This window comes from Narcine bancroftii, chromosome 14, assembly GCF_036971445.1.
Source record: "Narcine bancroftii isolate sNarBan1 chromosome 14, sNarBan1.hap1, whole genome shotgun sequence".
Classification (NCBI taxonomy): Eukaryota; Metazoa; Chordata; class Chondrichthyes; order Torpediniformes; family Narcinidae; genus Narcine; species Narcine bancroftii.
Genome location: NC_091482.1, coordinates 51,817,406 through 51,834,241, shown reverse-complemented (window position 1 = coordinate 51,834,241; position 16,836 = coordinate 51,817,406). Strand labels below are relative to the sequence as shown.

At 42.1% G+C, this 16,836-nt stretch overlaps 1 protein-coding gene across 3 annotated transcripts in view; it reads right to left on the bottom strand.

Annotated features, from left to right (window-relative positions):
* Nucleotides 1-5,690: 5,690 nt before the first annotated feature.
* bnc1 (basonuclin zinc finger protein 1) overlaps nucleotides 5,691-16,836 on the bottom strand; it is a 107,664-nt gene continuing 96,518 nt past the window's right edge. For 2 of the 3 annotated variants that reach the window (XM_069911532.1, XM_069911534.1), the window contains one exon: nucleotides 5,691-7,385. In XM_069911532.1, the coding sequence (XP_069767633.1) occupies nucleotides 6,719-7,385 (667 nt within the window). In that variant the 3' untranslated portion in view covers nucleotides 5,691-6,718. The remainder of the gene's footprint in view (nucleotides 7,386-16,836) is intronic. The other variant, XM_069911533.1, reaches the window with a different exon arrangement.

Genomic DNA, 16,836 nt, shown 5'->3' with positions numbered 1-16,836 from the left:
GTGTGGAATTCTTGTTGCACAGGTGGTTATAATTATAATCAGCCCTTAAAGCCACTTTAAAAATCCATTTGCTTATTTTTATGCATTTCATTTCCACATTAATGAACTTGTTTCCAATGCAAATTGTGGAATTTGAATTATATTTAACATTGCAGGGCATCATTGCTCGTGGTCTTAATAAGATTTTGTGAAGTCCCCATGCCCTCAGTGCTATAGTTTGAACATTCCAATACCCCTTGTATTAAAACAATGCACGTAGAGAAAAGGACTGCATCATAAAAATGTCAGAGTTGAACAAGCATCTCATCACTCACAAGTAACATAGCTGCAATAAGCTCTTTATAATTAATATGGAGATGGATAATATTTGTTTCTCTGCATTTAATGGAGATGGTTCACTCCAGTAACATTGCAGCATTTGCCGCCTGAATTATTGAACCAGAACTTCCTGGAAGTGGCAGCATTCCTCGGCCAAGAACCCCCAATTTTGAGTATTCCTGGATGGACGTGGCAATTCCTGACTCCTCTGCAATGTGGTGTTCCTCATGGGATCCGCTGTTGGGCCCACGTACCTCCCCAGCACTTGCATCGTCTGCTGCACTCATGTCAGAGAATGAGAGGAGTGAAACACAAAAGTCTGCAGACACCGTGATTGAAGTAAAAACACAGCGCTGGTGAAACTCAGCAGGTCAAACAGCGTCCTTTGTAGAGCAGAAATAAATGTATATATAACCAACGTTTCGGGCTTAAGCACTTCTTGTAGGCAGGTGCCCCCGCCCCACCCTGAAAAAAAAAACCTCCCTGAGTTTCTCCAGCGTTGTCTTCCTAGTTCAATCATGGTGTCGGTAGACATTTGTGTTTCACTCGTGTCTACTGTGAAACCTCTTGGAGGGATGCCTACCCTGTAATTCTCCTTTACCTTGATGAAGGGCTGAAGTCCGAAGCATTGATTATGTATCTTTTATCTTTTGTTACATAAGGTACAGTTTGACCTGCTGAGTTTCTCCAGCAGTTTTTTTTTTACCATGTCAGAGAATGTTCATTTGAATGGACACTCAAGGGTAATGTAATCAAATCTTTGTGAAGCAATTGAGTTTAAATAAACTTTTTTTTGGAGTTATTGTTTTAAGTGTATTGTTTTACTTATTTTAACAATTTTAATTGTTAATTGAGTTCTAATAATTTTTGAATTTCTGGAAAATAATTCAGATTGATAAATTTCAAGTAACGCTGCTATTACATAAGTACTATTCCGCTGAAGAGTATTAGAGTGTCCAGCGGTTTTGCCATTGCTGAACACCCGCTCCCTATCGAGTCCCAATCAATATCTTCGGGGTCATTATCAAACACACAAGAACCTGGACCCTCCCCAGGATGAGTGATCAGCTTGATTGATTCCCCATTCACCACTGCAAACATTCATCCATCCACTTTCACTCCAGTGTGTACCAGCTGCTATGCAGACAAATCATCAAGGTTTCTCCTACAGCAATGCTCAAACCTGCAAACTCAACCACCTGACAACACCAAGGTGTCATATGCATTGGAACCAACCACACTTGAACTTCTCCTCGACTCCCCACCCTTCCCCTCAGAATCAGGAACATGCCATATACTTTGTTTTGTCTCAGCATCACGGTGCAAACATTCATATAAACCACTTTATGAAATAAATAAAATTAATGCAAGAAAAAGCCAATGTAAGGCAGTGTCTTTGTTCATTCAGGAATCTGTTGGCCACAGGGGAGAAGCTGTCCTTGTGCCGCTGAGTGCTCGTCTTCGGGCTCCTGTACCTTTTCCCCGATGGTAGTGGGTGGTGGGGGTCCTCAAGGATAGAGGCTGGTTTCTTAAGGTTCAGCCTCATGTAGATGTCCTTGAGGGAGTGAAGACTGGTGCCCACGATGCAGCAGACCGAGTTAACAATCCTCTGGAGATTTGTCTTGTCCTGAGAGTTGGCACCTCCATATCAGGCAGTGATGCAAAACCAGCCAGAATGCTCCCCACAGTACCCCTGCAGAAGTTTTCGAGAGTCTTCGGTGACGTACCGAATCTCCTCAAACTCCTCACAAAGTATAACCGCTGGCGAGCCTTCCTCGTGATTGCACTGACATGGAGGCCCCAGGACAGATCCTTGGAGATGTTGACACCCAGGAATTTTAAGTCTTGACCCTTTCCACTGCTGACCCCACGATGAGGGCTGGATCATGTTCTCCTGACTTCCCCCTGAATTCCACAATCATCTCCTTGGGTTTGCTAACGCTGAGGGCAAGGTTATTATTCTGACACCACTCAACTAGCTGATCTATCTCCCTCCTGTACCTTCACACCACCACCCTCACCTGTCCAAGTCACACTCCATTTTTGGAGAGGGAATTAGTAATGGCAGTAAAGATGGGTTATCCTTATGCCACCACATCACATGAATTAATCGACCAAATTATTGGACAAAAGAAGTTTTAAGAGCACCTGAAAAGGAGGTGAAGAGGATTAATCCAAAGCTTCAGATCCAGGTAGTTCAAGTTTCAAGCCTCAGCTTTTATTTTTGCTAACATCACAACTTATCTTGAGAATGCATCAGTACACATTTCAAATAACCGGGAGTTTGGAGTGCAAGGGGAAGTTCCATTGTAAACTCCAATCCATTTTAATGTCTGGGCTCATTTGCATTCTCCTGCACCAGAGAGCTGAATAACCTCAGTGCCAGCAGGCAGGAGAGGAAGTTCGAAGGGCTGCAATGAGAATCCAGACTGACATTTGCATTGGTGGTGGATTGGTAACAGATGCCAATGCTGGGAGCGAGAGGCCCAGTTGAGGATGGGAAATCAAAGGACTCATAATGGGTCACATTTCTCTTCTGGCCTACAATAAATACATTAAAACGTGCATGCTTACCTCAGCCTTTTCTGAACAGTCTTGGCAAGTCCAGCTGATGAAGTTGATCCATGTGGGCCTCTCACATTTTTTTTGTTGTTGTCTGAGCTGGATTAACAACCCAAGAGCAGTGAGGACTCTCCCAATGTCCCTCTTGGGTCTGCCTTGAGACAAGTTAAGATGACAAGACATGAAACCATACACGTCTTAAATCCTCACCCAGACGCTCCTTGTCTGGTTGCTGCTGAGACAAGGCCTGAGAGTACTAAATCAGGATGTGAAATTAGAATATTTTGAATAACTTTGTATGAATTATGACTGATGAGAGAAAAGAATGACATTTTTACCAACAAATTCTGGGCATTAAAATATTGGTCATTGTAAATCCCTGCCAATAAAACATTGAGCCTTAGAAGAACATTACCACCTTATTTATTATGGACAGAAGATGATTAAAATCAGCCCTTGTCATTTTTCAATGAAATATGAAACAACTGAAATTTTTCTATTTGAAAAACATACTTGGACCATAAGATCAAAAGACATGAAATGGTTTGATATAATTTTTTTAAAGGCATTTTGATGTATGTTTGAATGAAAGTATTGAACGATTAGTTTAAAAGGAAGAAGGCCGATTCCCAGAGATTACATTATATGTGATTATTCCATTTTGGTTCTTGAGCCACTTTCTTTCTGCTCCACCAACGTTTCGTCTGCTGGCCTTGGCAGGTCTCCTGCCCCCACCGCCTTGCAGGATCTTCGACACCACCCTCTGCTGGCAAGTTATTGGCAAGGAGTCGTCATGCTGAATGTATCAAAGACCTTGGCCTCTCCTTTGCAGCCTCCCTCCTGGTGTGTATCTTCATAGGTTGACACCATTGTCACAGTAGATAGCAGAAGTGTCAGAAGTGCACTAGACCCTAGTCTCATCCTGGCACGCATGCACAGACTTCACTTGGGCACATCTTCGCACGTGTGTGAAGCATCTTAATCCTCTTCCAGACTTAACATTTCCCGCAGCAATTTGACCAATATCGCTGCAGCTCACGGCTGTAATCATGATGTAATGTGGCTTTCAGTAATAATTGTGTAGACCATTAGTTAAATTAAAAACAGGCTATTGCAGACAAAATGCTTGTATTTTTCCATTTCAATTTTTTTCTCTCCTCGCCTTCTACCAAAGATGAATACCGTCCTAAAATAAAGCCCAAGGGTACAGGCTCAAATTAGATGTGAAACAGAAGGAATCAGAATAGTGGAGTTTCGGCAAAGCAAACAATAAACTAATTTTCTGAATCATTTTGTTCTAATGGCCTGTTTAAAGTAACTGTAGCCTTGACAACATTGGACTGCACTTTATCATAAACATTCCTTCAGTGCTCTCCTCTTCTCTGCAACCTTAAACATTCTTAACTTCTCACAGGGCTAATGAAGGTTGCTCAACTCAAAACATCAACGGTTTCATCCCCCACTGGTGCTGCCTGACCAACTGAGCCCTCGCAAGATTCCCTGGTATGTTTTTTTCTTGGCCATACACCAACATTCATGGGAATGGACATTGGTCTCACACGGCGACTTTATCTACAGGATAATTGTTTCAGGAAATATTGCAATTGACAACAAAGGGGCAACAAACTTTAAAAGGATTAATTATGATCGACAGTCTGACTGAGAATCTATCTGAGAGATGACCTGCCTGAGCTGTGATACTATGGTGGGGGAGTTCTCTTGACGTGAGCTCAACCCGAACATGTCTATGTTAGAATGATCAACTGACTTTGGTGTATACGATTTATACAATCTTCTGAGGTGGCTAAATGTCTCATTTATTGGAATCCATTTTAAAGAACAAAAAAAAAGAACTTGCAAACAGCAATGTACTATTATGACCAGATAATCTTTTCTAATGGTCACAAGATATGAGAGCAGAAGGTGGCCAATCGGCCAATTGGGTCTGCTCTGCCATTTAATCATGAGCTGATCCTTAGCACTCAGCCCCACTCCCCATAACCCTTGATGCCCTGGCTAATCAAATACCTGCCAATTTCTGTCTTACACCCAACAATCTTGCTTGCCTGCGGCAACAGGTTCCTCAGACTCTCGACCCTCCGGCTAAAGAAATTTCCCCGCATTTCTATCTTAAATTGACACCCTTTTATTCTGAACTACTTGTCCTGGACGTCCTTACCATGGGAAACAGCTTTGTCACATCTACTCTGTCCAGGCCTTTCAAAATGTCTCTATGAGGTCCCCCCACCATCTTTCTGTACTCTGAGTACAGTCCAAGAGCCAACAAACGTTCATCATATTGCTAACCCTTTCATTTCTGATATCGTTCTAGTAAATCTTCTCTGAACCCTCTTCAATGCCAGCACATCCTTTCTCCATTAAGGCAGCCAAAACTGTGAAGCCTGACCAGCACTGTATAGAGTCTCATCATTACATCCCTGCTCTTGCATGCTACTCCTTTAGAAATAAATGCCAACACTGCATTCGCCTTCTTGTTCACTACTGTCTCAATCTGGTGCCGGTGGAGGGTTGAATATTGATCAAAGTAATGGGTTTTATTTGGATTGTTGCTGCCCTGTTTTCCTCAAATCAATGAGGACAAACCTTTCATCTCACAGGGCAGCACTCCATCAGTATTACATTGAGGTGGAGCCAAGATCTTTGTGCTGAGGTTTCTAGAATAGGACTGAAACTCATAACTTGTAAGTGTACACTTGTACTTTGTGGTATTTGTGCAACAATTACAGTAAGAAATGAATTGTTAAGAATAGTTCTAAAATTGGGGAATTGAATGGAATGGTAGCACAGAACATTTTTAAAATCATGTTTAATCTTACAAAGAAATATTTGTAGTTAACAAAAATTATTCATTATTTTAAGCAGAATTTGTTGTCAAGAATATTACTTGTTGATTTATTTACAGAATATCACATTGGATACATCTTTGGCAAGCTGTGATTTTTAAGCTTCTTGTGAGCAGTAAGATTGCCCAATTGCAAATATCATTGCATAATCACAAAAGCAAAATAATTTTAACGTTCACAATGTTAGGGAATAACTCAAAGCACTCAGCAAAACACATTGTATTCGTAATTTTCATCATCCACAAAGCCTTACAACAACCTGGAAACACTGTTTCAATCCCAAAATTCTTTCGAAATCCTCACTTTGCTTGAACACAGTCAACTGAAACTGAGAAAACATTCAAAATAACGGAAATGTCGCTGTTTTATTTTTGCACGTGTTTTGGGAAATTACATTCGCAGGTTTCGGGTGGGGGGGGGGGCGGAGAGGTGAAAATAGCACTTGGAATCAGAGTTGTTGAATGATTAAGGTTTTTGTTTTGAAAATTAAAATAACTGATTGTGTTTTTGTGCCTCATTTACCTTACCCACACATGAAGCTATATTTTTAAGCCAAGAAACTGGAATGTGAAAAAAAATGGCAAAGTGCACATGAAAAGGCATCTTTAATCAAACAGAGCGTGGGCCAAAAGCTAGTATCAAAAGTGCCTTTTGATCCAGATAATCAAAGAATTGCAACAAAGGACCTTTCATGCGATAAAAAAAAATCTAATTCATAAAATGAAGTCCAGGGGACTATGGGATCCATTAGATTCGTATCTTCATCACCTATAAAACAGGAGTGTTGGAAAGCTGCATTCAGTTACCTTTGAAGACCAGAGGTGGGAGCAAAACTTGCCAATATCATCGACCAATACAGTCTTGGCAGTTTCCTGAAAGAGTCTGCATTTCTACCCACCCCATCACTGCAACTAGAACGAGATAGATAAGTCAATACTAACTTTTGAAATTCGTCGTCCCAACGGGCGAGGTGTTCAGTGATTCTCATTGGAGCTGCAGAACACTTCTTTGTGCAAATTAGGGTTCTGGCTGTGACGGTTTCGACTCCGGACAGAAGAGAACATGGTGTTACAACCAAGCACCTTGCACTTGTGCAACTGGCGAAGGTGCACTGTTTTGTAATGAGCCCTGAAGGTTCCTTTATTACTATACATCTTCTGGCAAACGTTGCACATGATGGGCGAATTCGTAGAAGGGGACTGTAATAAACAGTCGATTGGCTCGTCGACCATGGCAGAAAGCTGGTAGAGCTTATCTTTTGCCACTGTATCCGCTCTTTCAAAGCCCTCATCACCATTTACAGGAACCCCTTCTTCACTCCCCGCATCTGAATCCCACGAATGGATGCTGCTTCCGGATTTGACACTGGAGGTGGTGCTCAAATCCAGCACAGTGTCACTATAAAAGCCATCCCCTCCTTGCGCCTCGATGGATGGCTCTTGGGTGCCATGGAGAGAAAACCCAAAACGCTCATTTCCGTTTTTCCCTTTCAATAATACCGGAGTCTGAACCATTTGGGTTCGCGCCAGAAGATCTTCACAAAGTTCCTTTGACAAAGGAGTGGAATGGAAGAAGTTATTTTGGGTTTCATACGATCCTTTGGTCAGAAGTTTGTGATGAAGATTGATGTTGGCACTATGCCTGTAGAAAACAAAAAGAAAGCGATTCCATGTCATTATTGGTTTTCCCCCCCCCCCCCCCCTTCTTCATTATGAATAAAAGGTAACCTTGATTAGAGGGAAGAGATTAGATTCGTTCAATCCATTAGTTTTTAGGGTTTTTTTCTCTTTTTATTTTTTTAAATCTTTATTACAGTCTAATAAATGGTTCCAACATGGTTGCCTACACTATGTTTATTACCAGATTGAGTTATTATAACTATTAATAGGCACATTTTCTTATTTCTCCTTTCTGTATGTGTTTACTTGTTATACAATTATCTGATCATCATTTATTATGTAGGTTTGTATGATAAACTCAATAAAAATTAGCTAAAACAAAGAGAAACAATTGAGCACTGAATTAAGATGCAGATGATTGCATTTTGTGAAAGCACAAAAGGTGCCTGCAAATACTTCTCCAAATTAAGTTATTGCGGCAATAACCAAGCACACGCATTTCTATTTAGTTTGCATTCATTTGACTCAGGGAACCATTGTGTTAAATCCTAGATGTTTAAGGGCACATTGTCTCGTAAGAACATTATCCCCTGCCACGCACCAAGCTTATTTAAGTTTATTTGTCACGAGCAACCTAGTAGAGTGAGAAGGGTTCTTCGCTGAATAGTTAATTTCTAACATTACATAGAGCTGTGTAAAGAGCACAATTTCAGAGTACAGGATTACACCAAGGGAGATCACCAAGCAAGTGCCGTGGTGGGGTTCAAGCAGGAGCCTGATGGCTGCAGGGAAGAAACTGCCTTTAAGCCTGTTGGGGTGCCCTTTCACACTCTTAACGCCTTCTCCCTGATGGGAGGAGGGAAAGGAAAGTGTGCCCAGGATGCACTGGGCCTTGCTAAGTCTGCGGGGGAGGCGGAGGGAGGGCATGGAGGCGAGGGAAGCTTGTGTGATGATCAGAGCTGTATTTACTAGCTTCTGCCTTTGAGCAGAGCAGCTCCTCTACCACACAGAGATGCATCCAGCTAGTCTCCTTTCGATGGGGTGCCTGTAGAAGGTTGGTGAAGGATAATGGAAGGGTAAACAAGCCAACCTTCCTTCATCTTCTAGAAAAGTGAGGCTTTCTTGATTGTTGCACGATGTGCTTGTCCCAGGTCAGGATCTTGAACGTCCCAGTATTATCCTAGCCCTCTAACCATGGGACCACTAAAAGATCTGTCTGAGCCATTGAAATATAATTTTTATTCATATACAAACTGCAACTATGAATATTTGTTTCTCTATCCTGTTAAATTTATAATCCTTTTTTCTATCCTGGCATATTGTGGAAGTTTAATTAATACTATTATTGTTAGTGTATGGTAGCAGCAAGAATTTCAGTAAACCTGTACACTGTACATGGATATACTCTCATCTCATCAGGACTTATAATGAATGACATGCATCATTCACATGAACATGTGAATGAGATTTTATTGTCATGCACATAAGTACAATGTACAGATGCAACAAGTTTTACTTGCGGCCTTTCTTTTAAACCGAGATCTTGGTGAAACAATTTACTAATGGAACTTGGCAGATTGGTTTGGTGTCAGGAATTTCACCTCAGAAGAAAGATTTTTAACTATGTGGGACGGAGCAGTTTGTCCATTTGTCCTTGGAAATTGTAAACAGCTGTGATTATTATATCTACCTATATGTGTTTGAATTGAGCTTTTATCTACTCTGAAAAGTGTCTTAAGTTTTACAACAGGTTATTTAGAAGAGGTGAAAAGAAAGAATAACAATAAAAGAATAGAATAATGGTGAGGGGGGGGGGCGACATGATTGGCGTAGTGGTTAGCCTTTACAGCATCAACGATCGGGATTGGAGTTCAAATCCCGCACTGTCTGTAAGGAGTGACTCTGTTCTCCCTGCATCTGCACGGGTTTTCCTTGGGGGCTCTGGTTTCCTCCCACTGTTTGAAATGTACCTGGGGTTGTAGGGTAATGGGTGTAAATTGGGCGGCAAGGACTCGTGGGCCTGTAACCATGCTGTATATCTAAAGAAAATAGTGTTTTTCATGTCTTATCACACCCCATATGTCCCAAAACACTCTCCAGTCAATAGAAAGGCATTGTTACAAGAAAGATGGGTTTATTGTACTCAGAGGGAGGATTAGTTGGTATTTGTTTGCAGAGGACATTGCAGCAAGGCAAAGACAGCCCTGCAGAAGGGGAACTGGAGCTTTGTTGGAACCTGTAGATAGCAAGTGCGTTTTGATTTACTGGGTGATATTCAAGATCTTTTTGACACGGCAGAGATGCAGGAGTTTAGCAAGACTTGGAAGCACCAGCGTAAAGAAAGTATAGAAGACAAAACTGCATGTTTGTGTCTTGGGCACTGAGAGGAGCTTGGGCTCTCCAGGAGATGGATAGGAATCTGAGGATGGAAAGAGGTGAGGTGTGGCAAAATTGGGCAGGAAAGCCATCTGCATGTGCTGTGCAAGAGGGCAGATTTTGCATTCTGTCATCAACGGGGAAGAGGACGTCGTCCTGTGGTTCTATTTTAGAGGGATTGGATAACAGGGAGGAGGTCCCAATTTTAGTGATCAAATGAGTTTCAAGGAAAGAGGCATTCTGGCTAACTTGGATGACCAACCATTTCTCTTGAATCAATTTTAAGCCTCTTTTGTGCTGATGGTTTATTTATCAATTCTATGCACAAAGTGAATGCTCTACGACAAACCATTCTGAACAGAGAGTTTTAGGCCACAGATGGACTACTCACTCATTAAGAGGAAGGAAGCTCCTGCTATGTGGTACATTCAATTGACTTGGCAGATAACCTGCTGGTCTCTTGCCTCTATTTATCATCAATTCCTGCAGGGGATAGTCATGAGCTAGGCAACCTGTCTCCCTGGAGCTGCACAATCTTTCCTATGGTCCAATTCATTTTGCAAACTATTCTAAAACACAATCTATTTCTACCCATCCCAAATGGAGCGAGGATAACTGAGGTGTGAGTAAACACTCTGACTGCATTTAAAGGGAATTTTCAAAAGATTTATTTATAAATTATTAATTTGTATCAAAATTAATAGATGATTCAAGAGGTGTGACAAAGAGAATATGATAAATATAAAGTCCACGATCCACAATTAGTCCTCTGGTGAGTACTAGATTAATCATCTTCAGTCAAAGAGCAGCCTCAAATCCATTGTGAGAGTTGTGACGGAGAATTCATTCTGCAGGGGTGTTGCTGCACTGACCTCTGATAACGTGTGTGTGTGTGTGTGTGTGTGTGTGTGTGTGTGTGTGTGTGTGTGTGTGTGTGTGTGTGTGTGTGTGTGTGTGTGTGTGTGTGTGTGTGTGTGTGTGTGTGTGTGTGTGTGTGAAGAGAAAGAGAAATACAGTCTACTACATCCTCCATTAAAACGGAGTCAAACTTGTCTCATTGGGTAATGGCACCGTGGCCATCATTTGCTTGACCCTATTGCCCTCAGGTAGACGAAACAAGTCCATTAAATCACAGAGGAATAGACTCAAGAACAGTTTTTATCCCAGAGCCATTCGAGAATTAAACTCCGCCAATTTGTGTATTTTTGGTATTGTTTTTAATGTTACGATTCTTTTGTTTTTATATGCTCATGTATGTTGTATTTGTGAGGCTGCGTTTTTAATTTTGATGCTTTCTTTCACAACAATAGTTACTGACATTGTCCAACCTGACTATCCTTTGCATCACCAGACCACTCAAAATAAATGCCCACGTTATCTGATTGAACCTTAGCCTGATAGAAAAAAACCTTCCTCTTTTAGTTTCTTCACATCATTTCAAGGCAAAGATCTATTGTGGACCCTTTATTGCACTTGAGCATTGACCACGGTGAGTCCTCTTCACTCACTACTGATAAATGGATTTATACAATTGAATGGCTTACTTCAGAGGGCAAGTTGGCCACCACATTGGCCTGGGACTGGAGTCAATGAAATACTGGTCAAGTACCCCTTACTTGAAAATCCAGAATGCTCCAAAATCTGAGCACCAACATGACACTGCAGGTGGAAAGCCCGATCTCCCTTGCCCACGTGGGGGTCTGACACGCCAGTTTTTTTTTTAACCAACCATCATCACCATCGGACCTACGTGCATTACTCACTGTGTTTTCTGCCCTGTGGTATAAAAAGTATTGTTGAAAATAACCAGTGGTGAAATAGCTCAAATGGTTCTGAATCAAGGTAAGTACAAAACATTATTTTCATGTGAAATATGAAATTCATATCCACCTAAAATGCCATGTTTGAGGGTAAAATGACCAGCAATATTGTGTTGAAAAAAATAAAATGCTGTACACTGTAACCGTTTGATTAAAACACAGCATCGTAGGTGGAGACTGAAAACCTGCCATTGTTTGGAGTTATGGTACAGAATTCACTGAAGGTGGGTTCCTATGTAGACAGGGTAGTTAAGAAGGCATATGGCATGCTGGCCTTCATAAATCATAGCATAGACTAGAGTAGAGCTGTTTAAGGCATTGGTGAGGCCAGTTCAGGTATCCAATTATAGGAAGGATATAGATAAGGTGGAGAGGTTGCAGAGGAGATTTACAAGGATGTTGCCTGGCTTACAGCGTATGATTACAGGGAGAGATTAAAGAGACTGGGACTTTATTCATTGGAACGTAGACTACTGAGAGGGGACTTGATAGAGGTATTTAAAGTTGATAGACTAGACAAAAACAGACTCTTTCCCCTGATGGCAGGGAAGGTTGGAACCAGAGGCCATGAGTTAAGGGGAAGAGGGCAAAACTTTAGGAGAAATATTAGAGGATGCTTCTTCAGTCAGAGAGTGGTGGCAGAATGGAATGATCTTCCGAATGAGATAGTTGTGGCAGGGTCCCTGCTGTCATTTAAGAGAAGGTTAGATGTGTACATGAAGGTGAGGGGGTTGGAGGGATATTGGCAGAGAGTGGGAGGATTGAGCTAGTGGAGTTGTTCTAGTGAACCGGTGTGGACTCAAAAGGCCGACATGGCCTGTTTCCGCTCTGTAAATGGTTATATGGTTATATGGATGCAGGGATTCTGCTACTGTGCCTACTTAGATACCATAAACATTGACAAAATCCAAAATCTGAAACACTCTGGCCCCATGCATTTTGGATAAGGGGTATTCAACCTGTAGTTGGATTTTATAACAGCCTGATAGCTCATGGTAACACCACCAATTTTTTTATCCTCAATTTATTGAACAAAAATTCTACTCCAATTCAAAATTTGAAACTTCAGGGTTGAGATTTGGAACTGTGATCTCTATCCCACCAGACGTACATTATGCAAATACATCTTGCTGTACCCCCAAAATCTCTCCTTCAGAATCTTTGTTTTTTCCCAAATCCACGCTCCAATCCCCATCTCCCACTACATGCCAACAGCTTCGGCCTCTAAAATAAACCCCCAATCTAACTCCAGCTCTCTGCTGAATTCACAAGCTTCCTTTTATTTCTCCCTCCACGGAAACAAAATCTATTATCAAAGCACTTCACTGTTTTGCTGTCATCCCTGACAACTGAGAACTGTGAGAGGTGTTGCCGCACAGAAAGATTCCTGGTTGAGCAATCCAATCGGTCCCATTCTCTCACTCCTTCCTTGTCGATCTGCCAATCATTCTACCTCAAGTGCCTATCACAGCCCTTGGCGATCAGAAGAAATGAGAGCGGGGATAGGCTCATCCTTCAATATGATCGTGGCTTATCTGGCCTTAGACTCAGCTCCTCTTACCACCTGTTCCCCATGACGCTTAATTCCTCTGCTATTCAAATGCCTAACTTTGTTTTGAATACATTTAACGTGACCTGTCTCTATTGCCTCATTCTCAGATTCACTGGGAGAAACAATTCCTCCTTACCTGTCTTTTATCTACTCCCTGAAGCTTGAGATGATACTCCTTTATTCCAATCTCATCTGCTAGTGAAAACATTCACCCCACTTCTGTCTTATCTGTTCCTTTCATAATTTTATATATCTCTACACGATCTATCCTCATCCTTTCAATCTCCAATGAATTCAGTCCCGGGCTTCTCAATCTCCCCTTTTAATGATCACGACCTCATTTCTTGAATGAACCCAGTGAACCTCCTCTGCACCACCTCCAAAGCCAGTCTTTCTTTTCTCCCTTTCTTCAGTAAGGAGACCAGGACTACATGCAGAACTCCAGGTGTGACCTCCCATTTTGAAATACTAATTGACTCTATTTTCACCTCCCTCGCATAGAGTAAATTCCAGATCCTATCTCCTCTAATGTCAAAATATCTCCCCTTGCATTTTCCCCCAAAACATTATAAACATACGACTACTGGTCCTTGATCCATTTCCTCTCCATTTAACCTAAAAAGAATCAAAACTAGTCAGAATCTATCATATATCCTCTCAACCTTTTCTGATCTAAGCAGTGTAATCTCAGTATCTCCAGTTTAACAATGTATGAGGAGGATAATGCTTTATTTGCCAGGATTAGAGGATAGGAGCTAAAAGGGGGAGGTTGGACAAACTTCTTTGGAGCTGAGGGGAGACCTGAGTTTATAAAATTATGAAAGGTATTGAAATGGTAGATCATTAGAATCGTTATCTCACCGCGGTTAGCACAACGCCTTTAGAGAGCCAACGATCGGGGCCGGGGCTCAAATCCCGCGTTGTCTGCAAGGAGTTTGTACGTTTTCATCGTGTCTGCATGGGTTTTCTCTGGGGGCTCTGGATTCCTCCCACTATTCAAATTCAAAATGTAGGTTGTAGGTCAATTGGGTCTAAATTGAGCGGCACTGACTCATAGGCTGAAGGGCCCTGTGACAAATTAAAAAATTAAAAAATATTTTTTAAATTTAAAAATGTCAATGCTAGAGGACAGGCATTTAAAGTGAGAGGGCGAAAGTTTAAAGCTGTAAGATTCAAGATTTTTGTTTGAAATACAGAGAGTGGTAGTGCCAAGAATGTGATGGTAAGATTTAAAAGGCTTTTGGATAGAGACATGCAGATAATAGAGGGAAATGGATGATGTACAGGAAGAACAGATTTGGTTTAATTTTGGATCATATTCAGTGCATGTAGGCATTGTTGGCGAATGGGCTTGTTCCTGTATTGGGGCTGCACCTCGTCTTGGACTCTCAAAGTCAGACGACTAAAACTGGGTGCAATACTCCAATTGTCGCAGAGCAAAACAGCACAGAAAAAGGCCCCATTCGGCCCAAAACATCTATGCTGAACAAATGTCATATCTGAATAAAAGCCCATGCTACCTAATATCTCATGAATCCTATCTCCCCACCCGTTTATCATCAATTACAGTCCTAGGAATGGAAAACTAATTCAGCACCAGGATTAAGATAATCCATCCACTATTTCTCCATCCAACTGGCGCTCCGCATATCCTTCCTTAATTTATCTTCCATCCACCCTTTCGTTCCATCCTGCACACATCTAGCCTGATTTCCACTCATCTTCTGACCATCAAATTTCTCTTCCTGGCCCTTGCACCATCTGATGTTGTTATAGGGGCACTTGACTCTTCCTTTCACCTGCCATTAACAGCTTCTAAAAAAACATCCATCTTTCTACTTGCCAAACTATCACTTCATCTTTAATCTCTACAATGTCCTTAAAAGTTTGGCCCTTGTCCAAAGCTTTGCTCTCCTATGCTGCTTTGCTTGATCCCCTCCAATTTGGTTTCAGCTCAACAAGTCACTCCAACTGCATTAAATAAAGTTATGAATGATATTGTGTGTGACTGTGATCATGGTGAACTCTCCTCTCTCACCCTCTATATAGCCTTGGATAAAATGCACTATACCCTCTGCAACACAAATTCCTCGAGATATAAAATACGCTGTGTGACCTGCTGAGTTTACTACTTATCTCTATATTTGATTCTGGTTTTATCTTCAAAGCAACACTCGAACAATTGAAGGAGGTGTTTGGTATCCAGAATTCAGTCCTTCTTTCTCTCAGCATCTTACACACTACAAATATCATCCAAAGATATAGGGTCAGCTTCAACTGACAAATATTCAGCTTTACTTTAATGGTAGCTGTCTTAATCTCTTCTGTCTCCATGCTGCCAGACTTATAATTCATCATTAAGTGGTTTCACTGCTTTGTAAAATGGGGTTAACCGGGCAATTTGCCCGGTTAGCGCCCCACTCACAAGAAAGCTTGAAAGGGTCTGACCTGGTCAGTGTCGTCCAAAGTCAACCGGGTTCTTCCCCTTCCTTGGAGGTAGTCAGCGAACCCAGTTAAACTTATCCGGAACACGTCGACCGGTGGCTTGAACAGCAAAATGGCGGACCCAGTTACTCCTGTGATGTCAGCGCTTCAGGGAAGCCCCAGCTGAAGTATCTGCAGTGATCGGGGAGGGGGGGAGGGGGTCATTGCCATGGTCCGGGGTGGAGAAGGGGTGGGTTGACAGGTCGCTGCAGTGAGGGGGAGACAATCGGAGGCAGTGAGGTCGCTGCCATGTGGGGGGAAGAGGTCAATGTCGTGGGGAGGGAGGGGTGCCACGATCAGCGGGAGAGCCGTGGGGGCAGAGGGGTCGGCTGCCATGGGGGCAGGGGGGGTCAGCTAATGGTGGGAGGGAGACTGACAGCTGGTGGGGGGGGATGGGGGAAACTAGTTGGTGGGATGTGTCATCATGGGAGTGGGATCCCCCTTAAATTGTTAAATTGATTTACTGAGGCTATCCCCCCTCAGCTTAAAAGGTGCTGGAGGCACCTTTGCCCTACTAATCGCACTTGGGTCCCAGGAGGACTACCCGGGTGCTGCAGCTTAAAAGAACCTACTGAGATGCTATCTTTGTAAGGGATACGACAAATGTTAATTAGCTGCATACCTCTTTGTAGTCACCATCTTGGCTGCAAGTGTCAAGTCTACCCCTTCTCCTATTTAAGCCAGATTTGGACATCTAATTTCATACAGACTTAAAAACAGCCAACTTCTATCTTCATTTCATTTGATTCTTTCATGGTTACCAAAATGCTCATCTCTCTAACTTGCATCACAAAAATCCAATGATTCAAATACTCCTCTAGCCAATTCCTATCTATGATTCTCTGGAAGTACCTTTGTTAATTAATAAAAAATTACCAACAGGACGGTAACAGGCCCTTCCACCCCATGAGTCTATGCCGCCCAATTCCAACCAATTAACCTCCAACCTCGGTATGTTTTGAAGGGTGGGAGGAAAGCTGAACACCTGGAGAAAACCCACGGGAAGAACATACAAGTAAAACTCGAGAGTCTGTAAGCAGTTTAATCAGGTTCGTTTTCACATTAATGCCACATTCAATCCTTATCTATTTTTTGTTTCCTCACTCATTTAAAATAGCCCGGTTAGCCAGGCAGTTAGCACCAGCGACCTGGGTTCAAATCCAGCACTGTCGGTAAGGAGTTTCTATGTTCTCCCCATGTACTATCATGTGCTATCCCACACATGTAAATTGGAGGAACCA